The 20,497-nt window shown below is 39.8% G+C and overlaps 1 protein-coding gene across 4 annotated transcripts; it reads right to left on the bottom strand.

Moving 5' to 3' along the window:
• Positions 1 to 85: 85 nt before the first annotated feature.
• INTS10 (integrator complex subunit 10) lies at positions 86 to 19,966 on the bottom strand. 4 transcript variants are annotated; one of them, XM_059470090.1, is made up of 18 exons: positions 19,811 to 19,966; positions 18,886 to 18,953; positions 18,097 to 18,200; positions 16,949 to 17,088; positions 16,374 to 16,455; positions 15,926 to 16,066; positions 15,341 to 15,512; positions 14,715 to 14,884; positions 12,187 to 12,320; positions 11,301 to 11,457; positions 10,569 to 10,651; positions 9,689 to 9,841; positions 8,455 to 8,563; positions 8,048 to 8,127; positions 7,429 to 7,591; positions 6,290 to 6,383; positions 2,319 to 2,396; positions 86 to 441 (listed from the first exon to the last, which is right to left on the bottom strand). In XM_059470090.1, the coding sequence occupies exons 1-18, from the start codon at positions 19,937 to 19,939 to the stop codon at positions 285 to 287; spliced, it is 2,214 nt and encodes a 737-aa protein (XP_059326073.1). In that variant the 5' UTR covers positions 19,940 to 19,966; the 3' UTR covers positions 86 to 284. The 4 variants fall into 4 exon arrangements, with proteins under 4 accessions (XP_059326073.1, XP_059326074.1, XP_059326075.1 ...); XM_059470091.1 differs by having other exon boundaries at positions 11,301 to 11,454; XM_059470092.1 differs by lacking the exon at positions 2,319 to 2,396.
• Positions 19,967 to 20,497: the final 531 nt, after the last annotated feature.

The following is a 20,497-nucleotide window of genomic DNA, read 5'->3' as shown; positions in this document are numbered from 1 at the left end:
CTCTGTGTATGTGCAAAGACAAAAAGAACTATGACACACACCTTAGTATAATGCTATGGAAAAAAAAAAACCAAAACAAATAGGATATTACAAAGACTTCTTAAACAATGTTTTATTTATAAAGTTTGATCTACTCACGTAAGAAATCAAGCGGTGCAGAACCTGTAACTTACAGGGAACTTCTTGACCCTCTGAACAAGAGATTTTCCACTGCTATGCTGCTTGTTCATACAAAGAGCCTTCCCCTCTCTCCATAAAAGACCCTTCATCAGGTTCCAGTCCGTTCAAGCAAGAGTCTGCAGCAGCAGTATTTTCTCATTAATGCAGAACCTGTGCAAGACCACCATGAGATTTTCCCCACAGCGCGAGACCTGGCGCTCCATGGCCAGGCGGAAATCCTCCTTCACTCCTTTCGTTATACCCCGGGTAACTGTGTGGTGCCTTAAGCCGTGGAGGAAAGAGAGACAGACAACATCAAATCATGGTTATCTAGTGAACTACAGGCTTTTAAAAGGTACTGTGTGTCACCTACTATATATTTATGGTCCATAGCTGAGTTTATTTAATGAGAGTCAAAGAGCCTGAGCTATGCTATTTTTTAAAAATCATGTTTAGTAGGTTACAAGTCTTTCAACAGAAGCTGCAAAAAAATCTATGTTCTCACTGCTTTGACTATGACTGCTGAAGGGGGAAATAATGCCAATCTTCTGGATAACAGGAAAATCTATTCTCTTAACCCAGCAAGTAAAGAGTTCTCCCTGCTTGGGGAAAGGAATTTTTTTCCCTCTCTACCTTTGCTGCCTAGGCCACTTCTTCCCTGTAATCACCTCTATAAATGGTTGGGGTTGAAAGAAGAGTGAAAAGATGAACTTGCTTTCTCTGGAGCACAGGTGCCACCATAAAGAGCAGAGGGCATCTTCTATCAATATCAAAGTGCAGGAAGGAGCTTTACAACCCTGTGGGCACTGATAATGCTGTGGCTAGTGAAGGGCACAGTGAGCACTTCACAAAACCCAAATCATGCCAGGCTGCATCCGTAGAAGCCAGCTCTTATGAAGATACTAGACACCAGGCAAGGGGTTACATTTATTCTGAGCACAAGTTCAGGACTTATTTTCAAACAGAACAAAGGTCCAGCTCCTGAGCAAGCTAAAGCAGTGCTGGCTGGGGAAACTTATGGGATATTGCTCTGTTAAAAGCCATTTTTATGAACAGTTATTTGTCCTCATGCTGGCCTCAACACCTAAATCTTGTCCTTAAAACAATGTTCTGCAGCACCAAAGCACTTTACTTGCACTGGTCCAGAATTGGGTAAGTAAGATCAAGACTTTGTAACATCTACCTGCAAGCCCTGCTTGGGAAGGGGAGAAAAAGACATGCCCTGAAATGAGAACCTTAACACTACTAAAGGAACCAACATAAATTAATTTAGAGAGAAAAGCATAATGCTAATGCTGAGATGAGTCCTGAATCATGGGTAAGAAGGGAATAGCTGGTCCGAACCCAGCAAGCCCACTGAAAGACAGAAAGAAAACAAAAAATAAAGGGTGAGGGCATCTGTGCCCATCCAGAGATGCTGGGAACAAGGAAGGGAAACATCTCAGAATTACCCTCACCAACAATACCACAAAACTTTCATGTAAGTCTGGCATTTGAGAAGAGACTTCTCTGCCAAAACAGTAGAGACCTTTGTAACACATGGAAAAGGCAAAGCCTACTGGGCAATTCCTTGTGAGCTATGCTAAGTGAAGCAAACCTAAACTGAAGACATTACAATATATTCAGAGGCTATGGGATAAGTCCTGTTTTCAGTCTTTATTGTCTTCAACATTGCTGGCAGCTGGGTGCTATGGTCAGTTACAACCTAAAGGAGAATATGCAACCTACAGCTACTGAGCAAGCCGGCAGCACTTTGGAGGATGAGTTATATTACAGCTGGAAAACACAAAACAGAATTCAGAACAACCTAAATGAAGAAAAGTTGCCTCAAATGGATCCAGGAACCAGTATCTTGAAAATAAAGGGTTATGCTCTTGCTAATATATGATGGAACGTCAGTAAAACTTTTGAGGATTTCTACATTATTGTTTAAATTCAATAGCGATTACTAAATTGAAAGGACACGGATACTGGCAACTTATGGGAAAAAGAAAAATAAATGTTATTATAGAACAACATGGTTTGCCAGGCAATGTAGGCACAAATGAAGAAATAAAAAGAAAAGATAAATATTGAGTAACAAATTGCTGAAAATCATGGGCAGTAAAACATGTTGACAAAACACAGCACACTATGAGCAGGGTTTTTCCACTTGGTACCTGTCAGCAGTCTGTATGCTGGGCTGTAGCACAGGTATGAATTCCTGCTGCAGTAACCCCATGGGAGGGCTAGAGGTCCTTTAAAAAACAGCAAATAGCAGCATTCAAACACCCACACACCAACTCCCCCTCTGGTGCAAAACAACTCTCCAAAAAAGGAGTAACAGAAAACTAGGGTGAGCTCACACAGCAGTATGACCACCGAGCAGCCAAAGGGGTGCAGGACTAACAGCATCAAACATGCAAATATCTCCAGACTTCATTGCAAGGCTGTTCTACAGCTGTGGTCTAAATATATACACATGTTTTTGGACAGTTACACCAGGAGAAAGGACAGCAGCAGGTGCAAAACCAATACACAGTTGTACTACGATGAACTGTCACAGCTCTTCCAAGGAAGCATGTCAGTCAGAAAAGATTTAATCAGAGGAGCACTGCAGATACCACAGCTTCCCTTCAGTACTGGCAAGAGCATGCCAGCAAACTGGGAGAGCCCAGAGCTTGGGGCCAAGGGATTGGCTGCTGAGCCCAAGCCGGGCGCATGCACAGCGGGTATCGGCCAGGTTGAGTACATGGTGGTATTTGTTAAAGGTTGCCCAAGTATCTTTTCATTAGCCCACAGATGGACTGTTCCACCTTTACAAATTCTAACTGCATATAAAAACAGTTCTTAGAACATGGTACAATGCCAGAGCACAAATGCCCGCTCAGAGCAACCTCCTATTTATGACCAGGGCTACAGGAACTAACCACCAAAAGCTGTCTCAGCTGAAAGACTGTCTGTCTTCTCCAGGAAATTAAACTTCTATCTCTGTGTGCTATCTAGAACAAGATAATAACAGTTTCAGTCTAGAGTAATACTCCACTTAAGGAGAAGAAAAAAGAGAACTTTGGTATATAGGAGAGAGATTTAGCTTCTTAATCTAAGTCTCTTATGTCACCTAAACCTTAAGTAGTAGAGAGTGCACCATTCACCCCCAGAGATGCTATGAAGGGAGCAGAGAAGCAAAACTCACACTTAGATTCCTGTAATTCTGAGTTACGTGCCTACGTTCAGATCTCATAGGTGGGCATTTGGGTTAGCATCTCTGGTTTATTGATAGATAAGGTGGGCATTTGGGTTAGCATCTCTGGTTTATTGATAGATACAGAGCTTATAGAAGTCAAATAAAGATGAGACATTTAACACTCTAATACAGCTACAATAACCTGAAATAAAATAGCCACAAAAATTATTCCATCAAATGAGATAATTTTTCAAGAATTCTTGGCATGAGTAAGTTCAGTATTTGCAAAAATGGATATGGGAAACAGAAAATACAAAGGACCAGCAAGATGTTATTGGTCCCAGAGTGGCAGATGTTTGCAAAAAGAATTTTGTGCAATTGTGTCTTCACTACTGTTTGCAAGATCTGCAGTCAGAACTAAGCATACCCATGTGCAGAGAGTAAAAATTACACTTTCAAGATACTTTGTTTCACTTCAAAGCAACTTCCTCAGTCCCCAAGGAGAGATGTGATGGGAATATAAGTAAAAGGAAGGACATAGCTTTCCAATCAAGTTTATACCATTAGGTGGGCTATGATTAGATTAATTAGAGAAAGATTTATCAAAAACAGGAGCAAGATATTAAGCAGCAATTTCCTGCATATTGCTCTTTTCCTCTTTAGCCTCACCAGCTAACTGCCCCTACTGACATGAATATCAGATAAACTGTGAAACTTGGCTTTTCTAGACGGGAGTTCAAAAGCCCTTAATGGTGCTGGATTCAAAGCTCATAAAACAAATCTTGTTAACACCACAAAGAGAATGAGCTGGCTGTATCACCAGTTAAAACCCAAACCATGGACCTTCTCATTCCCACAGTGGATGCAAGCAAAGGGAAATATTTTGCAGAACCTCATTATAAGTCTGCAGACTACCAAGATCTTACTTCATCTTTTGTAAAAGCACACTATAGTTTGCTGTACTGACTTCAGAAAAATGAATATAATTTCCTATGAAGTATAAAGTACTTAGAAAAAAGTACTGGAAGAAGAATGAGGAATTCACCTGTAAATGCCCTGTAAGTCATCAAAAAGTAGTCCTTATAAAAGACATATAATATCTGCAATACATTTCCCATCCATTAAGATGCAGGATTACTACATTTATGCTGAGAAAAGATCAGACAAAGGAACAACTGCTTTATCTTTGGCCTGTTGTGTTGAACTCAGAGTCTTTCTGAGCATGAATGAACAGCATCTGAGCTGTCCCTGCTAATTCATGGGAGGATGGTGCAGCAGCTAATCCAACCAGAACTGGTGATAGTTTTGAAAGATGTAAGCAGTCTGCAGATACTGAGCCTACCAACCACTGTTCCAGGAAACAGGGCTACAGTGGCACACTTTAGCAAAACCCCAGCTGGGGGAGGCTGTGAGCTAACCTGGTCAACACTGGTGGGTGACATCAGCCCTGGGCCTCACAGCCAGTCTAGCTAAAAAACACCTGCAGTACCAGGGGAGGAAACATCATCTCTGACCAGTGACTTATGGCCTCAGCTATCCCTTCCATGGGCTCTCTGGTGAAGTGCTTCCAGCCCTACACAGCCACATGAAACACTGTACACAGCTTCTCCAGCTGGACAGGATACTTGACTGTTCTGGCTCAGTGAGCACAAAGAAATGGACTTCTGTTCTACAAGCCTTTCCATCACTGAGGAAACATCACAGATCAAAAGGAGGTCAAAGAGAGATTCTGTCCTGCTAGAAACACCTCCCCACCTCCTTCCTGACCGAGGGGGTCAGAACAGACAGTAACTGTGGCCACGCCAATCAAACGGAGCCAAGAGAAACAGCACTGACCCACTGCAATGAAACGGAGACAGCAGGTAAAAGTTACCAGATGGAGTCCTCAGTGCTAAGCCCTCTTGCTGGCACAGCTTATCACTTAACACCCTATGTGGTGCAGCATGCCCTGAAGCTTGTTTCATACAGCTGGTTACAAGCACTAAGATATGGCAAGGGGAAGAGTTTGAAAATCTAGAGCTTAAAAAAGAAAATTCTCCATCACATAATTAAACATTTGAATTTCTACTTTTCCTTTAATTATACCTAGTATCTCACTTTTGTTTTGGTTACCTAGATCTCTGGAAAATCTATTTACTAGTTAAAATTTGGATCCCATTGTCTGATGTTAGGCTCCCATTTTGAAAACTTCAGCCTATTTCTGGTCAGTGAATAGCCAGAATACAATTCCCTAAGTGGAATTTCAACAAACTTTAAGCAGTCCCCCTTTTAGGAAGCAAAATACTACAAGTTCTCATAAACAACCAGAATACTCCAAAACATTATGCCACTAAAACCCTGCAGCAGATAGTTATGAGTCAAGACTGAACAAGTAAAAACACCTAGGAAGTTAATCCAAATGATTAATTTATTTCAGCACCTTGTAATAAGCTAAGCAGAATAAGATGACCTGCTAATTCTAACAGAAAGATTACTGGTGTGTAGCTGGAATGTAATTTATTTTATATTTTTACCAAAATTTTTCATCATTCAGTGGTCTTTCATGAATTTTGTTTACAAAAATAAGCAAAATAGTGCTTCTCGCTCAGCATTACTCTTCAGCAAAATTAGTAACAACACCTTGCACTCATGCCTCATTATTTGATTAATTCCTGCAAAGTGCAAGTGTCTACTTGAAAGAGCACAACCATAATCACTTTAATATCAATCACTCTAAAGCAAGTGCCACACTCAGAAATAAAGTCCTGTAAAAGCAGGAATTGAAGCTGAAGAACCCCCCCCCCAAAAGAATACATAGATCAGCAGGAGTCAGAAAAAGAAAATCACGGCCTTGTTTGAACTCATTAAATTTAAGCTCAAAGACATGACAAACTATCCAGAAGATAACATGAAAGCAAAGACAACCAGAACATACTCCCTTTTTTTTTTTGCCAAAGAAAACAGTAAATGCTTTTTTATCCTTACTTGATCAACATTGCTTGATTTGGCAGCAGTTCCAGATGAATTTTCCCTCCTTCCTGTGTTCTTAAATAAGCAAATTCCTCCAACATATCAATATCTGAAGAAAATGTTAAAGATTTGAGTAGGGAAATGATGATTGAGAACATTCTTTCTCATGCCTCTCATCTGAAGCCACACTGCTGAAAGGAGAGTCAAACTAAAAAGCTACTGAAGTACCTCATTATTAAAAGTGATAAAGAAGATCACAGCATGTATTCCTAATCCTCCACAAACTGATGAGAAATGGCTTTTCAAAGTGAAGAACACATCCGTTAGTTTCTTTTCTTTCTTTGGTTCTTCGTATGTAGTCAGAGGTAAAGAAGGCTGATCTCAAAATTCCCTGGGTTTCACTTCCTTTTCCTGCACTCCAGGTTATGAAAGCAGTGCAAACTGAGGCTGCATCTGAAGCAAGGGCCAACACAGTGGCACATGATCACCCTTTTTAGTTTTCTACTTTGATCCTTTATTTAGCTGCTTGTTTTGTGTGGGTTTTTTTCCCTTTCCTTTAACACAACAGCTTATTCAGTTGTCACAGATAGGAGTTAGACCCCACTGCTTCCTGAGGCTCATGGCTAGGTGTCTGTTTAGGTTAAACATGAAACTGTCAATTTGTGTGTACGATGATCAAAATTTATGTCAGACAGCTGAATAGATAAATCAGACATGCTTTGCATGATCTTTGACATAGCTCATTATCTTACTCAATCCAAACATGTTACCCACAGAAAGCATTTCACAAACAAGAGCCAAAATCATGCAGCTCTGCAGCACAGGTACCACTTTGTCTTTTTTGTTAACAGCTTTGTACATAATGCCCTGTATTTCTTAATGAAGAGATTGCTGTCACTTGCATGAGCAGCCTGAGCTCCTGCTGTTTTCCTGAGTGGAAATGCCATGGCAGTGTACTTAAGGGTACTCTCAAGTGCCAAGGCACAGGAGGCATATTTACAGTCCATTGTGAACTGAGCCTACTACAAGAGGTTTTCTTGGAATGAAAATAAATACAGAATATGTTTCAGAGAAAGAGCTGCTGTGGAAACGAACAGCTTTTTCAACACTACAGCACAGGATGTGAAAGACATTCTTGGTTAGAGAAAGGATACTTGTGACATAGTTGAAAAAATTCTCATACTGGAAGTTTCCTTGCTGGCAGATTTTGTTGATGGCTTTCAGGAACAAGTTCTCACCCCTTGGCCACTCATGCTGAAGCAGAACAACTACATGGCCCAGGGCCATATCATCTCTGCTGTCTGTGAAAGCTCTGAGCTACAGGGGAAAAAATTATATTCAGACAATCAGGAAATACACGTTGCTTTCAAAAACATATAGGATTTATCTCACCTAGATCTGTGCAAATACAGAAGTTCTTTAAAAGTATATATTAAGGCAGAATGAAATACACTTCTGAAGTAGGTTGGAAATTTCCAGCGCCAAAATACCAAATCCTCTCCCACTGATTATAAGAGAAGTCTGAACAAAGACAAAAATTCTGAGATCTCTTCTATCTTCTCTGCTCAAAACTAAAACAAATAGAGAAAAAAAAAGAGAAAACAAACCCTCCTCCTTCAAAACTCCACTCCCCTCTCTGAAGGAAGACTCTCCCCATACCCACTTAGGTAAGAAGGATTGAGGCACAGCCCTGGGATATGGCCATGTAGTTTCAGGATACATAAACTAGCCCCTAAGGACAAGAAAGCTCCAATTAGCTTGGAGCTATCTTACCTTGAAACAAGCTAACAACAGATGAAGGCAGTAAGGCATGATAGCTCTACTGGTACAGGGCCAAAGCTTCAAATCAGACCCTGCAACAGAACAGTTCTTCAGGGGTCTCACAACAGGTAGGTTGAAAGAAATTGAAATGGAGCAAAACAAATCCAAAATTACCACATCTCAGGTAGGGAGGAAAGCTTTAAATGTAAATTATGACTGATTCAAAATGTGAAGTGAAACATTTAAATTTTTCTTCTTCACTTCTCTTTTCCTGTGGTAGGACTTTGCCACCAATACACTTTAAAAGGTACAAGCAAGAAAATCTCAATACAAAACCAAGAGGAAATCAAAAACTTCCTCCCGTTTCATAATACAAAAATTCAGCTAACACTGAGTTTAGGGTAATAGCAACTCCATACCTTTCCTGAATTTTGACTTGACTTTGGGTTGCTCCTCTTGTACTTTACCTCCTTCTTGAATTGGAAGTAAAATACAGCACATGAGGTCAAGCACTTTTTCGCACGTTTGCTGTAAAAGAAGGGACATGATAATGCTAAATTTAAATTCAACTTCTTAAATATTCCAATATGTTAATAATGATAAAAAATTTCAGACACCACAAAAGGACAAATCAATCACAAAATTCTTTGCCAGAACTTGAGTTGACTTAATACACAGTACAGTCTGGCAAAGCAAAAAGACTTGGCTGTCACTAAACAACTTCTGAGAGCCTACATACATCAATTTAATTGTGAAAAAATTGTATTGGCATTCTTGATTTCAAGAGGATAAGATCAATAAAACTGCAATCAAAATTATTTTGTTTTGAAGGATTAAGTTATTAAATTAATTATTAAAATAGGTTTTGTAAATTTAATTTGTTCATGGTAAAAATAGAAAGGAAAATGGCAATCTGACAGCATGATGGAAATTCAATGAATTTTTAATGCTATTTCCTGGCAAGGAGTCTGTGGGAATATATGATCACATTTCCAGTGAAAAAGTATTAAAAGGGAAGGGACAAAAGCACTTGTCCAGCAGTACCAGGATGAGGTAGATCCTTAGAGACAGAGCCTTTATTGTCAGTACTGACTCTGACTGACCTCAGACCATCACACACTGCTGCAATATTAAAAATTGCAAACAAAACATCTATTGCAAAAGTAGAGCAAGTTCAGAGGTCAGGCCAGACAATATTGTTCTGGTGTCTCTCATATCGTCAGCTAATAACTAACTCTCTTTTAAGATTATCACAGAAGTTCCTTTACTTTTTCTTTTCCCTGCCACATGAAGCCTGTATCTAAAAGAATTCCCCTTCAGTTTAAGGAACTAATTCAGTAAAATCAAGGAATTCAAATTAAGGATACATTTACAGACAACTCAAACACATGTAGCCACCAAAAATCATAATTAACCCCCCAAATCTTCACTATCAAAAAGACTACACACATATATATGAAGAGTTGCTAATGGACAGTCAGTTAATGTGGCACAAAGTATAATTCTCCAGTAAAGCATGGATTTTTCAGTAGACCCTGGCTTATGTTTGATATGCTGCTGAAAGCAGGCTCCCAGGAAAATTCTAAGGGAAAAGAGAAATGGGAAGCCCAGGGCCAGCTGCTGAAGGCCCAGGGTGTGGAATGCTGTACGTACCCGATATTCTCCAAGGGCAAAGTGGCACGATGCTAACTGGATTAGTGCTCGCTGATTTTCTAAAGATCCTTGTCCTGTAATTTGCTGGGGAGAATGAGAGCCCTGAAGAGCTGCCAAGTGATGTAGGCTGCTAATTGCTTTTTTGTACTGCCCCTTTGAAAAAAAAATATTAAAAAAAAAACTGCTAGGGTCTTTTCTACACAGTAAGTAGAGAGATAGAGAAAAAGTTCTCTTACAGAAAGCTTTCAAAATGGTGTGTGTCCAAGTAAGAAGCCTTCAAAATTTTAATCTAAACTAATAATCTCCAGTGATGAGTTGTGTACAAGACTGTGTGTGAATTAATCATTTACAAGGCAGTCAGAAGACAAACAAAATTCTTTTTTAAAAATTTACAAAAATTTACAGTTTACAAAATCATATTTGTAACTGAATCAAATAATTATATTCTTGAATTAATCATTACTTTATTTAGATTAATAAAGTTTGAAATAGCTCTTGTTCAGGCACAAGTAGAAGCAAAAATAAAAGACTCACAAAGGAAAAATAAAGAACAAGCCTTCTTCTGTAGATGGAATTGGAATGAGCACAGTCCGCCTAATTTTTGTGGAGAACATAGATATTTTTCCACATGCCAAAATTAGCTGGACTCAAACAACAGCTATGGGGACAGAAACATCCAAAGCAGTGTATCAAGCTTGTGGTGCAAACAGTGTAGCTCTATCCCCAGAAGAGTCTTACTTTAAGGCATAAAAGACACTATAAGCAGTCAAACTGGCTAATCAGAATTACTATTTACAAGAAAGAAGTAAATTGCTATTTACTAGAAGGAAGAGCAACACAAGGATGGTGTTTTTCCTAGTTTATAGCATTTTTTTTTTACCTGGTAGATGATCATGTCTGTAAGAAAGATTCTTAACCAAAGCCAGGTTTCAGTCTTCCATGACAAACAAATTCTGGTGAACTCTGTGTTACATGATTAGAGAAGAAAAAACCAAAGAGAATATGAAACATTTCACAGCTTTGGGTTAAACATCAATAATATATATATATATATATATATATATATATATATATAAACTGAATTTAAGAATTTAAAAAATGGCACCAAAACAGTAAGAGGATGAAATCCTTCACATATAGGATACCCTCTTCCTATACACTCATTTTTTGATTATGCTTCTCTTCACCATGTCCAAGAAACCTAAAAGCAGCTAGGTGGTACTGTTTGCCTGCTTTTTAGGAGAGAATTTTTTTTCAAGATTATCACACCAGTTATTACCAGAAAGGGAGACATAGTAGAAACACAAGTTCTTAATCATGAACTAAAGCAGCACATCCTCACTGAGCGCTATCAGCCCTACTACTGACCAACTGCTCCAAGAGAAATAGGGGTGAATAAGCAAAGATGCACCAAGAATGAAATGCAATACAGCAACAAAATATTCAGAAATGCAACAACTGATAGAGCTTCTTACTGGAACTTCTATCAGAAGTACTCAGGACACAAAGCAATTTCGATTTTAAGGATTCATAATGGCAGGAATTCCATTTTAACAATAAAAAAGTGATTTCTACACAGAAAGTCTATGCAATTCTAAATGCAATACCTTACCTTTGTCAAGTGATTCCATTGAATAAAGCAGCTCCCAGCTCTCTCTTGCCAGTTTGAAACTCTCTAATACCTCAATAGAATTTGCAAGATCAGCCTTATTTACTGTAATATGGCGACTTCTTGCCTTCCCAGAAGGATCCTCATCATCTGAGCTCTGCTTAGAAGTCAGTATAAAACACAGAGATTAACTTCTTAATTTATACTTTCTTCAGGAGTTCCACTGAACACAAGAAAACAGTTATGTAGAGGTGCCACAGTCCTAGTTTAAGTGGCTTTAAGTGATTTTTCACTTAGCTTGTTTTAAGGTTAGATCCATCTGGTTTGCTACCAAGAACTCAGTGGCACAGAGTGATGAGCAGTATCCCAAACAAATTTATTCTGTTTACCACGACTGAGCTTCATCCAGATTATCTGTTGAAGTACATACACACTTCACACTTTACGACTCCATTTAAGCCTACAGTGGCATAATGCAAAGGAAATCCTTGTACTCTCTTTATAGCAGAGAAATTCTATAAATAGTCATTTTCTACCATTAAACCAATAGATATATTGACAGTTCCAATCATGAAAAGTCAATTACTTTGTTAGTTTACCTGTAGAATACCTGACTGCTATAGCTACTTTTTTAAGTGCCTCTGCTGAACTCCTTTTAAGTTAAGGCATTCACAGCAGAACATGTGTCTAGAGCAATTGGTGGAAAAATGGCTTCATTCTTGCTGGCTTTAGGAAAAAAATGTTTGAAAATTGTGGTCATAAACAGCTAATTCAGGGTAGCTCTAAAAATATGTTTTTTACATCGTTTTTACATCTATGTCAAAACAATTGTTTAAATTCCAGTAGCAATGCCATTCTTGTTATGAATTAAAAAGTCTACAAAAGTTACCATTGTTTTTTCTCTTCCTTCAGCAAGTTTCCTTTTTTTGTGTATGTGTTTGTTACGATCAATATCTGTATCTCCGTAGATGTTGGGTACATCCTCAAGAAGCACCAGAGGAGTTTGGCTGGGAGCATTTGGACCTGGATTTAAAGATAAATTAATTCACAATTGTCCTAAACTGATCTGAAAGGTCTTATGCCTACAGCAAGCTGGGGTTTCTTCCTTCACAAGTAATGACTATAATGCTACAGAAAACAAATTAAGTCACTTAAATTACTTAAACTATTCTGGTAAAGCAGTGGTTTCCTCAATGCAGCTATACAGTCAGAGTGCATTTAGCAGACATCACCAGGGTCTGATTGAGAGCTTCAGAGTATTTCTGAATCCCTTTCTTCTGGAGCAGGCATAAAATATACTCAGGCAGCAGGTGCTCTCTGTTCAAGCATTATTTGCTTTAAATAAGTAAAATTATTCAACAGATGAACTCTGAAGCACAAACGGCTCTGAAGTTAACAGCCACAAATATGGCAAAGCACAACAATATTCTCAAAATATTTCTCATGAGAAAGCAAACCAATATGCTGACAGGCACCCAGCCCACAAAGAAGTTTGTGTATTTTATGACAAGATTTCCCCAGTAGGATCACTCAGTGTCAGTTTTGTCCCCACCAATTTTAGTAAACAGAATTAAACCTTTAGTTGACTGCCAGAGCTCATCTTCACTCCCAAAAAATAGAAAATACTCATTTTGAAACACAGAAAACAATTTCTACTTTCACTGTTGTCACATTCAGCAGGATCTGGTACCTATTATTTCACACTCCAGTGCTTAAGTTTCACTAGACATAAAATAGGAACAACACTTCTTAATTCAACCAACATGGATATGTGATCACTAGTGAGACAGTTTTCCTTCCAAAACCATTTTCTCCTGCACAATCAAGCTGCATATAGATGTGCAAAGCTCAGTCAAAGAGAAATGTAAAGGGAAGAGGAATCCTTTAATCAGTTTTCTCTTTCTGAAATCTCTGTAAGACACTAGTGCAAACAAGTATTTTCAGTTTGTGCATTTCTTCTATTTGCAGAAAGATACGAGGCTAAGAGTAAAGTAACTCTTTGTAACCGCAAAGAGTTAATTTGAGAGTTTAGTAGATGATTCATTTCATCTCTTGACATTAAAAAAAAACTTCTATTAAGCTTTTCACATCTACTCAAAAGTGATGTGTACTGAGTTTACTACAACAGAAGCTCCTGTTAGAAGAAACAGCCAATTTGCTCTACCAAACAAATACAGGTCAATAAATTCCACCATTGAAATTGCACCTACAGCACACTGCAATCACCTCTCCTGTACCATCATGTATTCCACTATGTCAGAATCTCAAGTGTGAAAACTGAAAATAGAGAAGATTCATATCCAATTCTCATTAATGCGAAGTACCATAACTGGGATGCTGGAAGAGTTTCACCATTAGAACCTCAAGAGCTGCCTAGTTTTAACACCGGAGAAAAAAAATATTGGGTTTTTCTTTGACTCATACTGACTTAAATTATTGCCAGCTAAGTGCTTTGCTTTCCAAACCAGTATTCTCCTCCCAGTACTAGAAGTACACCGCAGTCTTTATTGCAAAACCTCCAGTCCTAAAACAAAAGAAAATCCACTGTCACACTTGACTGGGGCCGCAGACCTTCTCTTACAGTACTGAAAATTACACAGGCATACAAAGAGCAGCACTGTGTTTTTCTGTCTGAGCTCTAGAATCAAAGTTTACAGAGTTTTTAATTGTTTTCTAGCAGACAGTGCTATAAACAAACCCCAAAAGCATCAACCCAAAAAACTTTCCTCAGCTTCTGGGCCACCCTTGAAAAGTCCAATTAATGCCAAAAAAAGCAATCCAAGGTGCTCCAAGTAATGTAGCATGTCTGAAATGCAGATGTTAGTGGGTAGGAAAATGCACAGGTAACTAATTAGGAGAAATGTGCAAAACACACCTCAAAGATTAGGCTTAAGCTATATAAAGAAAGACAAGTTGTAAGCTTGTGAATGTCAGGAAATCTTTTCCTATTCAATTTTGTTTGCTTAATTACAAATTTGTGTGTTTCCAGTGCAAAAATAACTTCACTTATTTTGACTGAAAGAAAGCAGGAAAATGTCAGCTTCAAAGAAACAAAATCAGAGGAGAAATGAAACAAACACAATGCTCAGTAGGCATGGAAGAGTAGGAATCAACCCTAGGGATGTTTCCCATAACATTTGGTCTGTCTTTTCTCCTTGCTAGATAAATCAACTGCTGCTGGCCAAGGTTGAAACCACAATGCTAAGCTAGACTGATCTTTGGTCTGATCCACTACACATTTGTTATGAACTACTGTTGGCAAGCTTAATAGTTTGGGAGAATTATGACAAGTCATAGCAAATGTAAATGTTGTTTTGTGAGATGACAGTTTCAAAAGACTAATGAGAAAGTATCTTAAGACATTGGCAATGAACCCACGAAGGGCTCGTTACAGAAGTTGAAACATTAGAAACTAACCTTGAAAGAGTGATGGCTGGATGTTGCTGACATACTGAAAAGCATTTTTAAAGAAGACCAACATCGTGGAATACACTACTTGATTCTTGTATTTAAGGTGGGCTTCACTATCAAAGTTACTGATGTATCTGCAGAGATCTTTCATTCGATGCAGAATGTCACCATAACTCCTGAGGGAAAGAGAGAGAACAAGAATTCAGGATGTTACACAAACTCTGCAACTAAAGAAAAGAATGCATAGTGAGTATGAAAATCTCAATGTTTCTGCTGAGGATATCTCCCAGCATCAAATCAGTGGAGGCTGGGAATACATGCTAGTGAAATTTCACAAAACATTTACCATGCTTCTCTTTACTGTGGCACATAGGGAAGGTTACCCACAGCACTATAGTGCTTACGCATGACTTTTAACATCATCAAAAGTTGATTTTAGAGACTAATTTGAAAGTGCTTTCTAGAGCCCCATTTTTGCTTTCCATTGTACAGTCTTGAAAGAAAAGGTGCTGTGAACTTACCAAAAATGTTTTTGTGTTAAAACTGTTCTTCAATGAGAATTGTTCTTATTAAGAATCAAAAAGCCAAATTCTCCATGAGGGGAAATACCCAGCAAAGTAGAGCTTTCTTACCTTCTTCCCTTATCCATTTGCCACTCACACCTCATTCCCACCACAGACAGTATTTTAAACAGCCTCTCCCAAGGATCTGTAATCTGGGATGATTTCTCTGTGAGACCATCTATTACATATTTCTGAGAGCTGCGCTTGCTTGGAGACATAATATCAGAGGAATCTTGTGAACCTAGGAAAACCAGTACATTCTTCTCTTCACAAAGAAATCAAACAAACTGATGCATTTTCAAGAAGAAAACATGTAAAAATTATGTGGGAGCTTTCAGGGTAACCATTCATTACACAGAAGTTTAAGAGGGAGCAGCAGACATTTCTGCCTTTCTACAAGAGAGCTGATTGGCCAGATAAGGGCATTTTGTCCCACCTCTCATATGCTGAAGCATCATGAGCATCATGACTAAGTAGCTGAAGCACCATCTTGGTATTTTGGAATCAAAGAACTAAGAAACACTAAATTCTACTATTAGTGGTATCCTTGTCTGTGGGATACATTAACATAAAAACAATGCATGTTTTATTTATGGACATCAGTGATACTAAGACACATTCTAAGAAAGCTTGACTTTGTGAAAATATTCTTACCTTGATATTGACTTTCTGTCTGCGTAGATCTAGTTACATAATTAATATAAAATTCTGCTGCTTTATTCAGATATTTATATAACAAGCTGGCAGGAAGTCGTACATCAGGGTTGTTAATTATCAGAGGAAGAACATCACAAACTAAAATAGAAAACGAACAAAAAATCCTTTAGGTTTGTGAGGGGTTTTGCTCTATTTCTCCTACGTAAGGTTTCTCAATCAGCAATGGGAGCCTTCATCTTTGGTTGACCAGACACCAGAAAGAACCTCACATGAATGGCTCCAGGACCAACTTGTACCATATGGCCAGCCTGGACTAACATGGCCTGAGCCTCTTCTGACTAAAGCAGTTTTCTAATCATAGCATCATTAAAGAAGTTTACTGACCTCAGAACATTGCCACACTACAAAGTAGCACTGTAAAACAAGAACATTAATATTTTCTTACCAAATAATTTTCTAAAACAATTCACTGGAGATTCTTGGTCTTCAATACTTTCAGCATCTAATAATGTTTCTCCAAGGCCTACCTGTGTGAGCAGAGGTGACAATCAAACACTGGACCAGTGGTTTCAGAAACTTTTTGAACTGCAATTCAGTGGGGTTGAACAGTAATTCAGTAACAATTCTATGGCAACAGTATGTGCCAGACTCCCAATATACAGTTAAACTACCCACACTTAATAGCAGGTAAAAAGCAATGTCAGAAGATAACAAAACCAGACCAAGAGAAAAACTGTGCATGAAACTGTTTCACTAATGACACACAAAGACAAATGAATGCAAGATATGACTGTTATTCTTTCATTTACAAAACAAACTATTGTTTTATTCGCTTCCATTTGTATCCTGCCCAATCCCTTCCTGGTGGTAAGCTCAAGATACAGCAGTCTGAACTATATGTTACAATTAAACATAAATAAAAAGACCCACCCTCTCATTAAGGAAAACACATTTCAGCAGAACCTCAAAAAACCGAGTGCCAATATCCTTAATAATTACTGTGAGTTCCTCTTCTCTTACCCCATGTTGCACCACGGTCTCTGGGAAACGCCGCAGAAGGAGAAGGAGCATTTCTGCCCTTTCTAATGTGTTAAAGCACTGCTCTGTTGCCTTCAGGAGCATTTCACACTGCACCCGACCAGGAAGAGTCTCAAATAATCCTTAAAAAAAAAAAAAAGAAAACATTTAACTTGTTGTGTCTGAATTGTAAATATGACAATATGACAAATAGTTGTAAATATGACAAAGCATAAAAGTCAATCACCCTGCTCTGCTGAACAAAAAGGGATTTCCTTATGCTTTTTCTGCTTTTAACACACGTATCTGAAAAAAAATCTGTTTCTTTCAGAGAAGACCAAATAAATATTCATCGGTAATAGTGTTTATTTGGGTGCAAGGACCTTGAATTGACAAGTAAGACTACTAGTAAGTGGAATACTCTAAATCCCAATACTTCAGTATTGGACATTTCAAGATGCTTTCTCAAAACTGTTTATTTCTTTTTTTACTTACATTCTACTTCTACAATTAATACTTTCATTACTAAAATGTAGGGTTTTTTCAATTTAAACATCCAGTGAGGCACTAAAAAGAAACTCGCATATTCTCCCATGTGTTTTATGCATTTGCTTTCAAAAATAAATACATCCCATGAAAAATCAAATGTTTTCATAACTGGAATATTCTTAGAGCTTCTGAAGCATGTATTCAAACAGCAGATTACAGTTTCTCAGGTGTACATCCTGCTTTCAAAATTGCCTGCGGTTGCCAGCAGTGAATGCCAAGCCCTTCTGGACACCATTCATTTTTATATCCCTCACTAAATCAACAAGAATTCACTCAATTTTTACAACCATACACTGCTTTCTGCAATCTCTGATTTAAGTCCCATTCCACTTATTTCCCATTCAATTGCTCTTCTCCGTGCTTCTTGTTCTGGCAGAGTAGGCCTACCTATATCAGAGACAAAGCAATGGAAAACAGCTTGTCAGGTTCCTTTGTTTTCCTAAGCCTAACACACCAAATGAAGTCTGCTATGAATGAATTGAGGGGAAAAAAAACAAACCCTGCAGTCCACTGGCAAAGTTAGAAAAACTGACATTTACTTGTCAAACTAGATAAATAATCAGAGGGCTCATCTTTAGATTACTTCAGGGTACAATCTTTACCTCTTAAAAACTGTGTCTGCTTGTCCTGGGAGTCATTCCTTAATGCTGATGTAATAACACTGATCTCCCTCCACACAGCAGGTTGGTCTGGAAAATTGACAAACCTGTAACAAAGTTAAGGAATGTACAGTGATCTCAAAATCTGTCTCAAAGACAAAGCCTTCCCATAAAAGTATGTGTTTGGGCAAAACAGAAAATAAAACCTTTCATTGTTTATTTTTAATTAATTAGACCTTTTGTGCTTAACTTACCCACACAGATTTTCAAAAACTCTTAAGTTTATATTTTTGGAAATCTTGACATTTATCTGTCCACAGAATGGCAGTGCAGCTGGTGAAGGGTCTGGAGCACAAGTTCTGTGAGGAGTGGCTGAGGGAGCTGGGGTTGTTTAGCTGGGAAAAAAGGAGTCTCAAGAGTGTCCTTATCACTCTCTACAAGCCCCTGACAGAAGGCTGTAGCCAGGTGCGGTCAGTCTCTTCTGCCAGGCAACCAGTGACAGGACAAGAGGACATGGTCTTAAGATGCCAGGGAAAGTTTAGGTTGGGTATTAGGAGGAATTTCTTCACAGAAAGGGTAATTACAATTGGAGTGGGCTGCCCAGGGAGGTGGTGGAGTCACCCTCCCAAGGTGTTTAAGGAAAAATTGGATGTGGCACCTGGTGCCACAGTCTAGTCGACAAGGTGGTGCTTAGTCATAGCCTGGACTCAATCATCTCAGAGGTCTTTTCCAAACTGATTCCATGAATGGAGCACCTGGGATAAAAGCAGAGTTCCAGATCTGATTACTTACATGTCATAGAGCAGCCTGCCTGCAGACGCTGTCCTCTCAGCATTCCTCTCAATAGTGTACATCTCATACTGCAGTATGCAAGAACACAACATCAGCTTTCCCAAATATATTTATCAATCACATCAGTCCGTCCACTCTAAAAAACTGCCCTCGATTTACCACAGCAGTATGCGTAATAGAAAATAAAAGGACTGCAACATTTGCAGAAATTAGAAGGCGCGTTAGACAATTTAATCACACATTAATTTAGGTATAAAATTCTTCTTGAAAATATACTTAATATCATTAACACTTACAACCTTCTAGTATCTAAAGGAGGCCAACAGAGAAGTCAGAGAAGGACTCTTCATCAGGAAGTGCTAGGACAAGTAGTAATGGGTACAAACTGAAAGAGGGGAACTTTATATAATATATAATGACGGAATTCTCTAGTGTGAGAGCGGTGAGACACAGGAACAGGCTGCCCGGAGAAGCCGTGCGTGCCCCATATCTGGAAGTGCTCAAGCCCAGGCTGGATGGAGCTTGGAGTAACCTAGTCCAGTGGGAGGTGGCGCTGCCCATGGAACTGGGGTTAGACCAGATGATCTTTAAACCAACCCTTAACATTCCATGGCAAAAACCCGGCTTAATTTTTACACAAACTGAAAACTTGGAATTCAGAGAGTCCTTTGACCAGGGTTTGAACCCAGCCAAATGCAATGCAAAGCCCCCAAGATTCCACAGAAGCCATAATGAGGGGAGATACTTTAACTAAGTACAGTAGTAGCAGTAGTAGTAAAGGGTTTTCTTTTGTTTTTTAACCGCGAAGTCACCGCGGCACCCAGCAACCCCGCCCCCCGCTCCCATTGGCTGATCTGCCTGTCAATCAAACAGGGCCGCATCGCGGCCCTCGGTACCGAGCGTGTGCGACAGCGGCGGCGCTCACTTGGATGTTGAAGTCGGCGGGGTAGAGGCTCCGTGCCGTGATGAGCCAGGCCTTGGCCGCCCACAGGTCCCCCGGCACCAGCTCCCGGGCCCGCTTCACCAGGAACTCACAGTCCCCCTGCGCCGACATCTTGCTCCCGGCGCGGCCTGGCTCCGCCCCGGCCGCCGGGCGGCGCGCATGCGCCACGGCGCTCCCCGAGCTGCACTCGCTCGCGCTTCCGCCCCAGCCTGGCGCAGCGCGCCGCCCGCAGCGCCCTCGGTGGCCGGAGTGTCGGAGCGGGGCCGCGATTGCCGGTCTGCTCTCGGTGGCCGGAGTGTCGGAGCGGGGCCGCGATTGCCGGTCTGCTCTCGGTGGCCGGAGTGTCGGAGCGCGCCCGCGATTGCCGGTCTGCTCTCGGTGGCCGGAGTGTCGGAGCGGGGCCGCGATTGCCGGTCCGCTGGGCCCGAGCGAGCCAAAGCGCTGATGTGGGCGGCAGCGAGCGCTGCCCTCCTAAGGCTGGTGTTGCTGCTGGTCAAAGCCCGCTCGGGAAGTCCAAGGCACTGCTGGTGTTCTCTGGGCTAGTGTTCTCTGAAGTTCTTACAGTCCACTACTAAAGTCACCACAGGCAAATGCGAAGGAAAAGCAGGACCTTTCACCACAGATGTGCATCCACCTTTCATCAGCTTGGAACAGAGTCTTGCTTCTTAC

The sequence above is a fragment of the Ammospiza nelsoni genome, chromosome 4 (assembly GCF_027579445.1).
Source record: "Ammospiza nelsoni isolate bAmmNel1 chromosome 4, bAmmNel1.pri, whole genome shotgun sequence".
Lineage (NCBI taxonomy): Eukaryota > Metazoa > Chordata > Aves > Passeriformes > Passerellidae > Ammospiza > Ammospiza nelsoni.
The sequence above is the reverse complement of the archived record's forward strand: the minus strand, read 5'-3'. Positions and strand labels throughout refer to the sequence as shown.

Excerpts from the sequence above, each read along its gene's own strand:
- INTS10 (XM_059470090.1), bottom strand. The coding sequence starts at position 19,939 with ATGTCGGCGCAGGGGGACTGTGAGTTCCTGGTGAAGCGGGCCCGGGAG. Across the intron at positions 15,513-15,925 it reads GACAGAAAGTCAATATCAAG|GTTCACAAGATTCCTCTGAT; the intron begins GTAAGAATATTT and ends TGGTTTTCCTAG. Across the intron at positions 2,397-6,289 it reads AATCAAGCAATGTTGATCAA|GACCTCTAGCCCTCCCATGG; the intron begins GTAAGGATAAAA and ends TGTTTTTTAAAG.